At 40.6% G+C, this 15,680-nt stretch overlaps 1 protein-coding gene across 2 annotated transcripts in view; it reads right to left on the bottom strand.

Annotated features, from left to right (window-relative positions):
- Window positions 1–15,423: 15,423 nt before the first annotated feature.
- LOC113190164 (aldehyde oxidase 4) overlaps window positions 15,424–15,680 on the bottom strand; it is a 56,894-nt gene continuing 56,637 nt past the window's right edge. For both annotated transcript variants that reach the window (XM_026399329.2, XM_077799184.1), the window contains one exon: window positions 15,424–15,477. In XM_026399329.2, coding sequence (XP_026255114.2) covers window positions 15,424–15,477 — 54 coding nt within the window. The remainder of the gene's footprint in view (window positions 15,478–15,680) is intronic.

Raw genomic sequence — 15,680 nt, 5'->3', positions numbered from 1 at the left:
TATTCAACTTTTTTTTTTTAAAATCTGTTCATATCTTCCCAGCTGATTAGATTCTGGAATAAACCTTACCTCACCACAGCAAACTTTATCCCCTTGTGTGTCTACTTGGGTTTCCTGAGGCCCTCTTGCTTGTCCTATCTAGATACTTTACTTAACTGATAAAAAAATATCTGGATGTCTGGTTAGATCATTTGACTTCTGTCTGTGATTTTGGACAACATCAAAGGTGGTACAGAACTCACCCAATCCCCAGGAAATAGCTTAAACTCCAGTTTAAGTTTGTTGGAGCTAACTTACTTTGTCTCCCTTATTGACTTTTGAGATGGTCTGGGAAAACTAATTCCTGCATCCCTGTCATTCTTGCTCTGTAGGGTGTCCCTAGATTCACCTACTCATCATGCAGAAGGTCTTGCCACTCTCAAGAATTGACCAATACCCAGTGCAGCGGCAGAGATTACCTAATTGGAGGAGAAGCATGACTGTCAGGAGGACTTATATTTACTGGCTTCTTGTGAAATTTTAAATAGCTGTAGATACTTATTTATTTATTTTTACTTTTTTTTTTCTGATGCTGAGGATTGAACCCAGGGCCCACTGAGCTCCACCTTCATCCCCATTGTGTATTTATTGACAACAACTATATTTCAGATTGTAAGATATTCGTGATCCTATAACAGAAACTATAAAAAATTCCCAAGGCACAAGGTGAGAAAAGTATCATGCCTCGGGCAGTTTGTCATTGGTCTCCTCTGGGACTTTAAGGTCATGCAGCAGAATTTCCTGAAGGCTGTTTTTTGTTAAAAATACAGATCCCTGTCTCTGCTCAGATTCTCTAGAATCAGAATGTCTTGGGGGTGGGCCCAGGAATATGCATTTAAGAGGTTTGCAGTTTATTCTATTGCATGGTAAAGCTTGCAAACCTCAGGTTTCCAAGGATATAGGGAGTGGGAGGGTCAGTGTGGACTAGAGCTCAACTGGGGATACCTTGCTAAGAAGCTCAGGCTTGAAAGATGAGCAAGCTCTGGACTGGTATGGAGCAGTCTGAGTTCTTAGAGCAACACGAGCAAGGGGCAGAAGAGAAAATGTGCAGAGGCAGAGAGGAGAAAGGCCTAAAGGGAGTCACATGGAGGAGGAGCAAGCCTTAGGTAATGGGACCGGTTGCCAGTCTTCTCTGAAAGCCTGATGAGGGAGATTGGGCTTGGCCATGCTTTAAACTGAGAATCTGCTGAAGGACTATAGTAGGAGAGGGACCCAAAGAAGGTAGGGAGTCTACATGACTTAAACTGATATTCTGCATTGGAGCAGAGAGAAAAGAGAGGACAGGAGAGAGGAGGAATTTCTTCAGCAGCTGGCTGAATACAGGCATGTGCTTGCTTGAGGGTCAATTTAAGAATCTGGGTGTCTAGGGGCTGTGGCTGGGACTCAGTGGTGCATGAGAACCTGAGTTCAATCCTCAGCACTACATAAAAATAAAGATATTATGTCCACCTAAAAGTAAAAAAAAAATTTTTTAAAAATCTCAATATAAAAGATGACTTTTTAAAGAGTGTTGACACCTGAAGATGAAGTTAACTGATCCCATAAAAAGGACATATTGATGAACTCCTTTTTATTAAGTTACACCCATTGAAAATTTTAAAGGATTCTCTCAATTTGTAAGAGTTCTGTTGAGGGTTGAATTGTGTCTCTAAAAAGATGTGTTGAAGATATAACCCCTAAAATCTGTGCCTAAGACCTCATTTTGAATAGGATCTCTGTAGATGTAATTGAGTTAAAATGAGGTTATACTTGATTATGGTAGGCCCTATGGACTGGTGTCCTTGTAAAAAAAAGGGGGGGGGGTGTGGATTTGGATGCCTCCCAGCATTTATGGGATTTCTCAGAGGGGTCTGAGACAAGAACTCAAAAACTTTCTTAGTTGTGAGATTAGAACACAAGCCAGGCAGATAAAGAAAGTACTCCTCTGGCTTCTGAGTGTCTGGTGGGTACCTTATCTTCTTGGATACTGGATTGTTCTTAGACACCATCACTGTGCAGGCTCCACAGCTTCCTCTTCTACAGGCATATTTGGTTCCTGTGAGGCCTACTGGAGGTCGGGGTGGTCAAGGAAAAGTTGCCAAGGGGAACATTTTGCATCTAGCCATAGCTAACTGCTTCCCTAGGGTCTTTGTGGGGTGAGCTGCAGGTCTGTGAAGTCATCCTCTTACTTCCAGGTCTTATTAAAGGCCACTCCATACCTTATTAGCTATGTGACATGGGAATACTTAATTTTTCCTTGCCTATTTTCTAATTTACACAGAAGGAGGCATAACATCTACTTTATTGTCACAGGTTTATCACAAGCATCTCATGGGATAATGATGTAAAAACTGAAAAATCCTATTTCATTATAGGGTATTCTTATATGTCTTCCTCTGGGCTCCAATCATATAATTGGAGGAGAAGAACTTTATTTTTAGTAAATGTATTATGAGTTTTGCTCAGTAGCTTGTATTTAAAAACAAGGAATCTTCAGAGGAAACTCCTGTCTTTACTTTTTTTATTTTTTCCTTGAGCATCCCTGGATTGGTCCAGGTCTGATCCTGAATCTAGGCCCAGCCTCATTCATCCTTTTCCCTTTGATCTGTTTCACACACTTTATGGAACTGGATGTAATCGACTAGACTGGCTAAAAACACTTCAGAATCACTGACTCTTTATTGTTATTATCTATTTTTTCCTAATGATAGGGTTTATTACTCTGAATTAAAACATGGCCTCAAATGCTTAACCAGAGATGTCACACAAATAAATACAGTGGCAAGGGTGTGACTGGAGAGCCTGAACTTAAAGGGAACAGTCCCTGCTGAGCTCTAAGCAAGACCTTTGACACGCAGGACTGGCCAGTTTCCCAGTCACAATGAGAAGCTGAAAATCTTGAGTTTTGTTTTAAAACATGGAATTCCCTGATTTTCAAATATTGACAACTAATTATAAACCATGTGAGCTTGTGGGCTTATAAACAATATTGTAGAGGCCAATTTCATCAATTTGAAATTTCTGTCAATTATTTTAATTTTTCTGACAACTCCAAGAGATCCATTAGATTTGCCCATTAAAATATGTTGGCCATTATGAAGTTCTAGATTCCAGAATATAAAATGGGGCTGGAGGAGTCTGGTGTCAGAAAGCAGGTATAGGGAAAGAAAATCTTTTCCTCTGACACTGTCTCACTGATTCTGGGGAATTTGGTTTCATGAAGGGGCAGGTAACAGGAGCTTCTATTACATGACACTCTGCTGGGGACCTGCAAAGCCCTCCAGGGACTACTTTGTGAGGAAATGAAGAGCTTAGTTTCTATTTCATGCTATTAATTCAAATATAGGCACCTCTGGGAAAATTCTTCCTCTCCAAACTAGCCTCCTTCACCTGAGATCCAACTTAAAACCATGGACAAAACAAATAGCAAGGGCCAAGGGCCAACTGGATGGAGGAAGTGATCAGTTTTCATGATCACATGGCTAAATTTTTAAGGAACAGACACAGCCAGGACTTAGCTAAAAAGGGTTCAGTTTTTTCGTAGGAAGGTCAGCAGAGTCACTTCTGGGTCTGCATTCCTTTCTGTCACCTGTGTTAAAACAGAAGAGAGATTATTGTGGGGTTGAATCAGTGACCAGTGGAATGTCTGTTACAGTCTGTTTGATTTAGGGCTTGGGCTATAATATTAGACATGGACCTTTTTTTTTTTTTTTTTTTTTTTTTTTTTTGGTGCTCTGAGGGCAGACAACTTTCATGCACATTTAGGGGCAGGAGCCTCACAAAGCATGGCAGTTCTGATCTTCATGATAAAAACTGGGATCCACTTCTGTCTACAAATGTCCCTGGACTTGTATTCTTCACATTTGCTCCCCTATCTACCTTAGTGGAATCTTCCAATTCAACCTACTGTACTCAACAGCAGAGTGGCCCTACAGTGAGCCTTGACGCCCTACTCAGGGCCCAGGGTGGTCTGGTGGGACACTAGACTTCCTCTATCCCTCCCCTTGGGAAGTGGAAGTGTTGGCACTCAGAAGTCATGAGGGTCCTTTTTGGTGCCTCTTTCCCACTGTGTATCTTGGGATATTCCTTTGACTTTGTCTTGGGGTGTCCAGAAAATAGCCATTCTGTTGTATAGAGAAAGAGAAGATCCATGTGGGCATCAGTGTTAGATTCTTCTCCCCCCCCAAAAAAGGAAGACATACTTTTTTAGACCTCAAAGAATAAGGAACTATAGAAAGATGCTTCCAAGTTGAGATATTAAAATTCATCTGCTTTCTGGATTCCAGGGGCACCTATCCAAGGGAAGAAGTCCCCCTGTGCCTGCCCCTGTACCACCCTAAGTCCTTTAAAACACTTATTGAGAATGTGGTGGGATCCTATTTTTTATCACCTAACACTCTCACCCCCACCACCTCCAACCCTGGACTTATTCTCTGTTCTGACTGCGGCTACTTTACTCTGAAAGGACACAGAGCAGCATGAGGAGGAAGGAGCCTCCTCTGGCTTTCTTTTGAGTCTCCAAAGCCAAGGCCAGTGGCAAAGCAGGTAGGGCTCAGCTTGTGGATTGTTTTGGAAGTTCACGGTGGTTGCTGGTTGGGAAGATTTGATACAGGAGAGAGGGTTCTTAGCAAATGATGAGAAATTAGGGCTCCATGGTCTATTTCCTTTCTTGGGCCAAGTCCAGAGGTGTGTGTGGGGGTGGGTGGGGGAGACACACCAAACCCCAGTGAGGAATGTGGGATTGGAAGTAAGAGAGGCCCTGGAGGAGAGGGGACAAGGCCCGAGAGAAGCTGTGTGCCCTCGAGAGATACAGACTTATGACAGGGCCTGGCAGAGGGCGCTGAGGGCAGGCAGTGGTCTGTGTGGATGGATTGTGAGGACAGGAGGGGAGGATGTTAGGGAAAGTGACAACCAGCAGACCCTGCCCTTGTCACATAGGTTCCCCCTGGAACTCGGCTATACCCAGGGAGAGAGGGGGACACTAAACTGATGGAGATTACACTTTGACGGATTCTGTTTAAAGGGGGCTCAACTGAAAAATGAAGTTGGTAAATAGAAAGATAAAGCAAGCTCCATTTCCTATCCTCCTGAGTCTGAAGATGAAGATGTTATTGGAGAAAGTCCTTCGTGTCTCAGACTCAGTTATATAAGCACTTTGTGGGATCCTAAGCAATGAAGGGAGTGGCTCTCTTTTCACCTTACAAAAGCCCCAAGAAACAGATTCCACAAGTGAGGACTCAGGGAGGCAAAGCTCCCTGTGTAAGGTCATGCAGTAAATGGCAGAGCCCACGGAGCTGCTAGAGCCAAGCCCTGACTGAGAGGGGAACAGGCAGAATCAGGTAGCAGGCTGACCTCTGCAAGCCGGGAAGTAACACCCAACACCCGTTCACGAAGAAAACCAACGCATTCGATCCCCATGGGCAAGGCATGGCACCTGCCAATGCTCCGCTCACAGTTCTATGGGGAGTGCTCTCTGGCACCAGCCACAGAAGTGAGTGGAAAGGATTTAGGACCAGCAACTGGCAACTCTCCCTGCATGGAAGCAGGCAGGCTGGAGCCTCAGAGGGGAGAGCTGGAGGTGGAGACTTCCTTGCTTTGAGGTTTTTATGTTGAGGGCTTGGCCTCTAATCCTGTTCCTTACTCCTACTAATCCTGGCTTCGAAGCTGGCTTGGCACACAGCCCACACCTTTTCTAGCTTTTTCTGAAGTTTGAGGGCATTAGTCTAGAAATCATCAGTGTGAAAAACAATAATCTAGGCCCAACCTCCCTCTGCAATGTCACCTCTGGCCTAGGAACATATCCTGGATGGATTTCATTCTTCTCAGAGTGTGGGGTGCGCTTCCTGAGACCTCACAGTGCCCAACTTGTTCCTTATTCTACCCTGGGAAATGTCCCCTCAGAGGAAAACCTATGAACAAGTCCAGCCTGTGCCCTAGTGGAAGGGGAGGGGTGGGGTGCTGCATCCACCCAGCCCCTCTGCACTCCTTCTCCCCACCCCTGTGGTCATTCTGCTGGAAAACAGTGATCTAGTCAGCCACTGTACATGAATAAACTAAGGACCATGGGCCAGAGTGGTCACCTCAGGGTCACGCAGGAGTAAGAGGTAAAGCAGAAACCAAAACCAAGATCTCCTGGGTTGAAATACCTCTAAGTATACATAGAGACCCTTGATCAGAAGAACATAGCGGGCTGACCTCTCTGAACATCTCCAGTGAGCTGTCTATAGATAAAATCCAGTAGTCCTTGTTCTTTCAGCTAAAGTCATGCCCAGGACTTGGCATTGCAGGTTAGTAAAGCAAGTAGATGCTCAGGAGAGGTGGCAAGACCTCTCTTCCCCACGCTTCCTTCATGAGGTCATGGAACCCTCATTAGAGCAATCCCTTTATGCTAAGAACACTCATTACATGGCAGCTTGTCAGGCCAGAAACCATGGGCATCTGGCATCCCTCTGCCCTGGCTAATGGGGAAGATCTCTTTCTCAGTTGGTCTGGGTGGGGTTTTAGCATCTTTCCCACCACAGAGGTGTTCCAGAAAACACTCTTAATCAAATGAGCTGAAGGTTTCAAACTTCTTTATAATTCTAATGCCAGGTCCTCAGGCATACCAGGCCTAGTGTACCTAGTGTACAAGTGTGTATTTCACATGTATTAAGTGTTTCACATGTATTAAGAAGTGGCTGAATAAATTAACAATAGGTTTATGAGAAGTTGTAGATCATGGTGTGAGTAAGTCAAGACCTTTGAGTTAGCCTTTTTGATCATGTTCCTCCTGCTCAAAAACCCCCCAGTAGCTCTCTGTGGCATGGAACATAAGGTCCAAACTCAGACCTAAGTCCTCTACAGTTTGTCCCTGTTTCTGGCCTCAGATGCTCTTTCTCTGCAAAACAAAGCAAAAACCAAACAACTACACATACACACATAAAAACCAAATAAATCAAAGCAAAACACAACAACAAAAATCATACTCTAGCCAAACTATTTTTCTAATTGTTTTTCCACTTTAACTTGGTGTTTCTCTACTTAGAACCTTAGTGTATACAATAGCTACTTGTATCCCCTAGAGTGGCCAGGGTGAATGATAACATATTCATTGCAGGGGTGAATAAGTACTTGACTGATGACCCAAGATACTTTAAAAGAAGGAGACATTAGTGATGAACTAATTTGCTAGACATTGTGTATCTGCCTTGCACCAGACTTTGCTAAGTGGCAGAGGTACAGAAGACAGCAGATCCACCCATTTCCTTTCTCTGCAGGGTTTCACAAGACGATAGCAGATAATTTAACATTTAAGCCTTTGACAAACACAAAACAGAGAAACTAGCCTTGTTTTGGGATAAGGACCAGGGAATCCATCTGAGAAAGGCACATTTAGGCCTGAAAGATGAACAGGAGTTAATTCCCTGAGAATTGAGCCCAGAAGGGAAGCAGGATGAGGAGAGAGAGAAAGGAGCATGTGGTGACACAGGATGCGGTCACTTCGATTTAAGGGCATTAGTTTGAGGGCATCAGTCCCCAATCTGTTCACCACTTCATGCTTCCCTCTAAAAGAGGGCAACTTGTACACACAAAGGGCCCGTAGTCACCGTTGACGGGAGCTGGATGCTGCCAGAGACCAGAAAGCATGAACCATGGTGTTCCCAAAGCAGCCATAGGAAAATATCTTTCATCATTGACATAAAATACAAGCATCTAGAGTAGAAAAACAGTTTTGGAGTACCAACGTTGGCTAATGGTATTAGATTTAGGTTATATAAAAGTACTTTGGATTAGGGAACCAATTGCATTAATTGCTGGGAAACTGAAAACTGATCCTGCATTGCCTTTGAAAAAATGTTTTCAAACTTGTTTGATCCGGGAAACCTTTGTTTGAGTGAAATCTTGTGAAGTGTAAACAGATAAAACAAAAAAGTTTGCTGTTCTAGCTGAGGAGTGAGGTCTCAAGTCCTCTGGCTTTTTTTCCCTTAAGAAGCCCCCAGGGCTCTGGGGAGCTTAGCTTGGAAAACATCCACTTCAGAGTGAACAAAGACTGTGGGAAGTAAAGCAGGAGGGTGAGCTGCAGTTTCTGCCAAGTCCTCTGCTCTCAGATCTTACTCAAGACAATGGCAAAAAGCAATCACTTTTGTTTTCTTTCTTTTTTTTTCCTTTAATGAAGAAGGAAGAACACTTTTAAATGGATTATTTATCTTCACTTTTAAATGGATTATTCCAGTGGGCAAGAGAAACTCCACATATGTTAACAGGTGCTCAGATGTTTGTTATAAAAAAGGACTTATGATTTACATCAAAGACCCCTGTTAGCTAATAAAAAAATTAATATTGGAAATGACACTTACCCTCCCCTCCAATTCAAACAGGCCTTCTTCCTGGGGGGGTGGGGGAAGAAGTTACACATTCTGCTCACTGACACAAATGGAAAAGTACTGGTAGTAGTCTTTGGTGTCACTGGGTGCAGCCTTCTTTGTTGAGTTATTTCAAACCCCAAATAGAACAAAGGCAAGCAGACAGTGAGCACTTTTTAGGACCTTGAGGGTTTGGGTTGATCATTAACTACCCGTATTCCAGGCCTTTCCCTCTCCACTCTTCTGACCATGAGGTCCCTTCTCTGCCCTTCCAGGCTCTAACCTTTCTACCTCTGCTGAGTCTATGGGAAGCTGGATGCCAGTGAGGCTCTGGGCTCTGTGGGAGATGATTCTTCCCCATATGCTGAGGGAGTGCCTGGAGATCAGCAGCCCGAGAACAGTGAATCTGAAGAGAGCTTGGTCCTTGGATGGGGGTGATACATGGAGAGAAATCTTGACATGGGTGTAAGTAGGTCAGTAGTGGCAAAAGCGGTGCCTGAGCCCTTCTTGACCCTGAGACTAGATGAGTGTGAGGAGTGGGAGAGTCCCAAGGCTAGGGGCCTTCCTCTATTTGCATCACAAGGCCCTGGCAGCCTTCCTGCTTCTACCCTACTGAGGGTGAGAATGGATTAGGAGCATTTTTTGTTCTATAGCCTGTGGTTGGGGTTCTTAGGGTACTCTAATCTAAGCTGAAGTCCAGTGAGTTGAAGATGAAAACAAACTTAATGAGCCTTTTAGGGAGCCTTGTGTTCCCAATGTGATCTTATTTGGTAACTGGGTCTTTATTGATATCATCAAGTTAAGATGAAGTTATACTTGATTGGGGTGACCCCTGAATCCAATGACCTGTCATAAGAGAGATGGAGATTTGGAGACAGATGGATACACAGGGAGGGAAGACGGTGAGATGGAGGTAGAGATTGGAGTGATGTGTCTGCAGGCCACAATGTGGCAAGGATTGCTGGGAACTACCACAAGCCAGGAAGATGCACAAAGTTTCTTTCCTAGAGCCTTTAAAAGAAGCTTGATACCTTGATTCCAGGCTTCTAAGCCTGGGAGAGAATACATTTCTGCGGTGTTAAGTTATACAAGTTGTTAGAACAGCCCTGGGAAACTAATACAGGTCCAAGAGCAGAGGGAGGATCAGTCAAAATAGGTGGGACACACACCTAGCACAAGAGAACTGTGGGAGGAGACAACTGTCAATCTGAATTTTAAAAAGAACATTAAACTGCAGTCCCCGAAACACTTTCTGGAGTAAACTAGACCAGCCAAAGAACAATTCAGTAGATGAGATGATCATGTTTGAAATCCAAATTAGTGACCTAGAAAACAAAGTGCAGGAAATATACCTCTGTACAGAGCAAGACAGCAGAATAAGAAATCATGAGGGCTGGGGATGTGGCTCAAGTGGTAGCGCGCTCGCCTGGCATGCGTGTGACCCGGGTTCGATCCTCAGCACCACATACCAACAAAGATGTTGTGTCCGCCAAGAACTAAAAAAAAAAAAAAAAAATCATGAAGGGCAGGATGAAATATTTAAATCCTATTGTTCAACAAAGAAGCAGGAACAAATGATTTATAGATGAATTTTGTATAATCAATCATTAAGTTAATGACAAGGGTATTTAAACTTTCCCTGGCATATATAAAGGGAAATTCTGCCTAATTCATCTTATTTTTTTTTAAGAGAGAGTGAGAGAGGGAGAGAGAGAGAATTTTAATATTTATTTTTTAGTTATCGGCGGACACAACATCTTTGTTTTGTATGTGGTGCTGGGGATCGAACCCGGGTCGCACGCATGCCAGGCGAGCGCGCTACCGCTTGAGCCACATCCCCAGCCCTAATTCATCTTATAAACTTAATAATTTTAATACAACTCAAGATATTAGAAAACACTATAGAAGAATCCCACTTATATTTTAAGTAAAATACTAGAAAATCAGATCCAGAAATATATCAAGGGATAACATATTCAGTAAAAAAATTATTTCTGGGACACAAGAGTGATTCAATATCAGAACTATAAGTTAAATATCAGAATTATTAAATCTGGCTTGGTATATTACATTAAAAATGGAGAAGGAGATCTGTGGTCAAATAAATAGATTATGTTAAATTACTGGATAAGATTTAGAAGCCATTCTCAAGAAAAACTCCAAATCACAGAGAAGAGGAAGAAACTAATGAAATCAGATTACTTAGAAAAACCAATAAATAATACTATCCTTAAAGGCAAAGCAAAAAACCAATTCTGTTCTGATTAAAATTTGAGATTAGCAGAAAAAGTGAGGAGAAGAGGAAGTCTAAACAGATAAGAGCAGGTTAATTGGGAAGGTACAATATAAATTGTAGAAAGTAAGTGGGAATGATAAAGTTCCTTTTCTCTCTTATTGTGTAACATATCCTTGGAGGGTGCAATGGATAAAACAAAATAATGAAAAAGTGAAATAACATATAAATTCATATAAACATTGGTGCAGAGAGAAACAATCTAGTGAATGGTTATAACATAAGTATTGGAAAATTTTTAGCTCCAAAACATAGATCAGGTAAAAACAAATTTAGTTCTCCTCTTCCAAAAAATTATACGATCTACTCACGAGACAAAATCTACATAAACGGAAAGACAAAATTTTCTTTAATGAAAAATTAATATAAAAAGGCAATTCTCGGGCTGGGAATATAGCTCAGTTTGTTGAGTGCTTGCCTCACATGCATAAGGCCCTGGGTTCAATCCCTGGCACCACACACACACACACACACACACACACACACACGGCTATTCTCTTAAAGTTAATATTTAAATTCCATACAATTCTAATTAGAATTCTACCTACCTAAGTTTTTAGAGGTAATTGGATAAAATTATTTTTTTGGGGGGGGGGTTATGAGACCAAATAGTTAAGATGAATTTGAAAAACAAGAAGATCAAGAGAGCACTTGGTATGGTATTCATTAATATAGTATTAGTATAAGGACAGATAACTAGATCAATTAAACCAAAGAAGAACCTAAAAATATAGTCTACTGTGTATATGAATTTAATACATGGCAAGCAGGAAGTGTCATAGTAGCAAGTGAATCAAATGATTGGCTGATGACCAAAGTTCTTTGACTATAAATTTTTTTAAAGAGAGAGAGAGAGAAAGAGAGAATTTAATATTTATTTATTTAGTTAGTTAGTTAGTTATTGGTGGACACAACATCTTTGTTTATATGTGGTGCTGAGGATCGAACCCGGGTCGCACACATGCCAGGCGAGCGCGCTACTGCTTGAGCCACATCCCCAACCCCTACTATAATTTTTGAGAAATATTTGATATTAAACATCTACTAACATTGGAAGTACCCTTGCGTATCCCTATAATCTTTTAGAATAAATTTTTGTTTTCTTACAATGCTGATTTCAGGCCATCTTTGTTAACTTAGGGCTTGGGTGTGTAGAGCTCTGCAGATAGTCATCATCTTTAACATTTCCACTTGGTCACTCTTTTATACGAACAGAGTCAATTTTTTAATTACTTTCAATTTCAGATAATGAATCTCAAGAAGAACTACTTGCTCTGTAGTTTTATTTGTAATAAATAACAGCACCCTACACAGTGTGCTGTAATGAATTTAATAGAATACTTTTGAATGAGTAAGGAAAGAATATAGTAAATTTAGGACATGGAATTTCTGGGGCAAGTACTGACTTAAGGTAGAAAAACGTTACATATTCATATGTATTGTGCATTTCTTTGAATGCAAAATTAATCTTTTCTATAAAAGTAATTCATCCAATGTATAAATGTGATTTGCTACTTATATGCATGTAAATAATAAACTGGCAAATCAGGAAGAATAACTGATAGGTCTGGGTGGTAGATGTGGAGGTGAGCCAACCAGATCCCTGAAGGAAGCACTTGGGCCCAGCTGGGGAGTGGGGTCAGCATGGGCCTCCAGCTCCTGAAAGTGGAGAGCCTCCTTCCTCAAGGTTGTGCCCTTCCTGGGGGAGCCCTGCCAGTGAGTGATGTGGAGGTACATTGCAGTCTGCAACTCAGTAGAGCACTACTTGCTCCAGTGCTCCCTGCTGGGTTCATGGTATTTTTGGGGACTACACTGCAATTCAACCTCTTCCTCTGCCCAATTCTGCATTTTCAACTTTTATTTACTGGGTGTCAATTTCTAGGAAAAGTCCTGCTTCCCAAACTCTTTCTCAGTGTCTGGAGAACTCAACCTGCAATACTATGTGTCCTGGTAATGTAAAGAATATTGGCCAATTTACATCACTGAACATATCAAGTGCAGAGGATTTAAGATTTTTTCCTTAAAGGAAAAACAACAGAGATCTCCATGGAGCCATGCTCCAGCCTTCTTCTTGACCATTTCCCAAATCTGAGCATCTGCAGGTTTGAGATGCTAAACTGAAATCAAATCCATCCTTACCACTATTCACTCAACTCCATTTTCCTTGTTTCCATAAGGTGATAAAAAACTGTTTAATTTTGAACTTTTGCCCAGGAGAAGTAAGACATCCTTGGGCCCATGGATATGAAAAGAGAAGAACTGTATATGTAGCAAGTGATACACAGAATTTCTCTTTTGACAAAATTTTACTGGCTCCAAAATGAAGCAGTAGGAATGATAAGTTTCTACAAGTAATAAGCATTAAGAGTTTGCCTAGAGTTAGGATTACATGCTTTTATCTCTGGGAGTCCTTGATCATTTGCTGAGTCCACTGGTTAAAAAATTACATCTTAAATTTAAAGTCAACTATCAATGCAATAACTTTAAAATTAGACAATGACATATATTTATGTCAATCAATAATATGGATTAATTATGTAACATAATAGATATTATAAATTAGTAATTTCATTTAAGGCATAAGAATATTAATTCTGTGTTTGAAACTTGTTATTATTTAAAAACATACCAGTATTGTAACGACTTCTCATCTCAATTCTTCCAGTTAATTCAATACTGTTGGAATGATCAGACTTATTTTATAAAAACTCAATTTCTGAGTTACCAGGGTCCTAGCTCCTTTAGTCTATGAAATATAATAGTTTTATAGTTAATTTGTTTGTGACAAACATGTCTTCCAATTTTATTACAGAAAATTTATTTCCAGTGAACTTTTATTTTTTATTATTCTCTCATGTGTTTTTGTGTGTTAACTTCTAGGCAATCTAGATTATTGCATGAATTCAAGTACACACTTAAGTTTGTACAAGGGTGTACACGAACATACACATACACACTTCTCTTGGAAGAAGAGACACTTGCCTTTGTTCCTTTTTTTTTTTTTTTGGAAAAAAACTTTATTTCTGGGCTGGGGATGTGGCCCAAGTGGTAGCGTGCTCGCCTGGCATGTGTGCGGCTCGGGTTCGATCCTCAGCACCACATACAAACAAAGATGTTGTGTCCACCAATAACTAAAAATAAATATTAAAATTCTCTCTCTCTCTCCTCTCTCTCTTTTAAAAAACAAAAAAACCCTTTATTTCTACTATCAGCCCTTTCTTCTTCTGATTTGATCTCACACACATATAAGCAATTGCTACACACTTACTCTCCCACTGCAAAATTACATTAATAAGTTAATGTATACAGAGCTTGAATAAATGCAGAGCTTTAATACTTATTGCACAGATCCCTGAGAAGTGATTTAGTTTGTTTATTTGTGTTTTCAAACCGCACAGTAAACTAAAAATCCATAACTGGCATGAGACTGCATTTCTGCAGGAAAATGCAATGTAAAATAGCTAGGAAATAATAAAAAAAGACTCTTGAGGACTTTGTGCCCCTTTGACGGCAAAAGGAAAGTGGTCCTGATTTCACCTTTCAGACACTAATCTAAAACAAGGGACTCAAGAGTGATTTGGGATCATTTTCTTTTACTCAGTGTGACCTTCCAGGTAGGAAGATACAGTACCTTGTACATGGCTCATGGTGGGTACAGACCAGTTGGAGGCTTTGAATGGTGCCTTAGTCTTAGTATTTTGTTGCAATAAAAAAAAAAAATACCCAAGGCTGGGTTCTTTATAAAGAGAAGAGGTTTTTATTTTGGCTCACAGTTCTGGATGATTGTATCTTGTGAGGGTCTCTGCTATGTCACAACATGGCAGATGGCATCACATATTGGTAGCTTGTGCAAAGGATCACATGGCCAGAGAGGAATCAAGAAGTAAAGAGGGGAAAAGCTCAGTTTCTTAGGAACCTGCTCTTGTGGAAACTCAACCACTGCTATGAGACTCAATCCATTCCTTGGGGTCAGCATTAATCCCTTCACACTAGTGGTCTTGACCCACTAACCTTCCGCTAGGCCCTTTCTTTTAAAGGTTCTACCACCTCAACACCACCACACTGGGGACTAAGTTTCCAGCACATGAAACATTGGTGACAAACTTCATCCAAACCAGGGTAGCTTCTTCCTCCTAAAGCCCCTTCTAAATAGATCACATGGGACTGACAGGAGTCTTGGGACTGTGGTGGACATGCAGTGTTGGAGACAGCCCTTAGCTACCCACAAGAGCTGATTATGAGCATTTCTTTCCAACTCCACATTTAGATTTCTAAAATGGTGGCTTGGAATTTGCCATTGTGGGAATATTTATACCATGGGAATTGGTAAGCATTGTAAACCAGGGTTTTTACCATGTGAGCTGGCTATTTTTAGGAGACATTGGGGGAATCTAGTCCTGATAGTTTTTGGTGTGGATGATTTTACAGATTTAAATCTGCTTTGAGCAGATTTCTGAAGAATAAAGCATGAGTAGTCTCTCTTGGGTTGTTCCAGGTTAATGAAAACTCTACCATGTTTTAAAATCATGGTGATATAGATATTTAGGATAATAAAAACTAAAATTAGAATTTATATTTCTGAGTTTCATTATACTTTTGGTGAAAATTTGCATCCTAAAACATAATCATGCAGGTACCTAAGCCACAGATAATATTTTTAAAATGCTAAAATTATCTTTGACAATCAGAAGTGAAGCTATATTTTGCTTTGATTTGAGTATTTTTTAAAAGATTAATCTCATATTATTTCATTTTCTTGAAAACACAAGATTAAGACACATGGATGGACCAAGGTGTAAATGTTGAAGGGTCATCTCTGGGAACCTAAAAAAATCAAAAGAAGGAAGATAGTTGTTAATATAGTTTTATTACATGGAAAAATGTTATAATTTAAAAATAATGTAATTTTAAAAAGGGGAAAATCAATGTCTATTTTATCCTTATCAAAATTATGTAATTTTCATATTTGTTTCAATTCTTGAATCATAAACCTCCTTATCCTCCAAGACTTATGTTTGGGATAAGAT

This window comes from Urocitellus parryii, chromosome 1 (genome assembly GCF_045843805.1).
Source record: "Urocitellus parryii isolate mUroPar1 chromosome 1, mUroPar1.hap1, whole genome shotgun sequence".
Classification (NCBI taxonomy): domain Eukaryota; kingdom Metazoa; phylum Chordata; class Mammalia; order Rodentia; family Sciuridae; genus Urocitellus; species Urocitellus parryii.
Note: the sequence above shows the minus strand (reverse complement) of the source record. Positions and strands in the feature narration are given on the sequence as shown.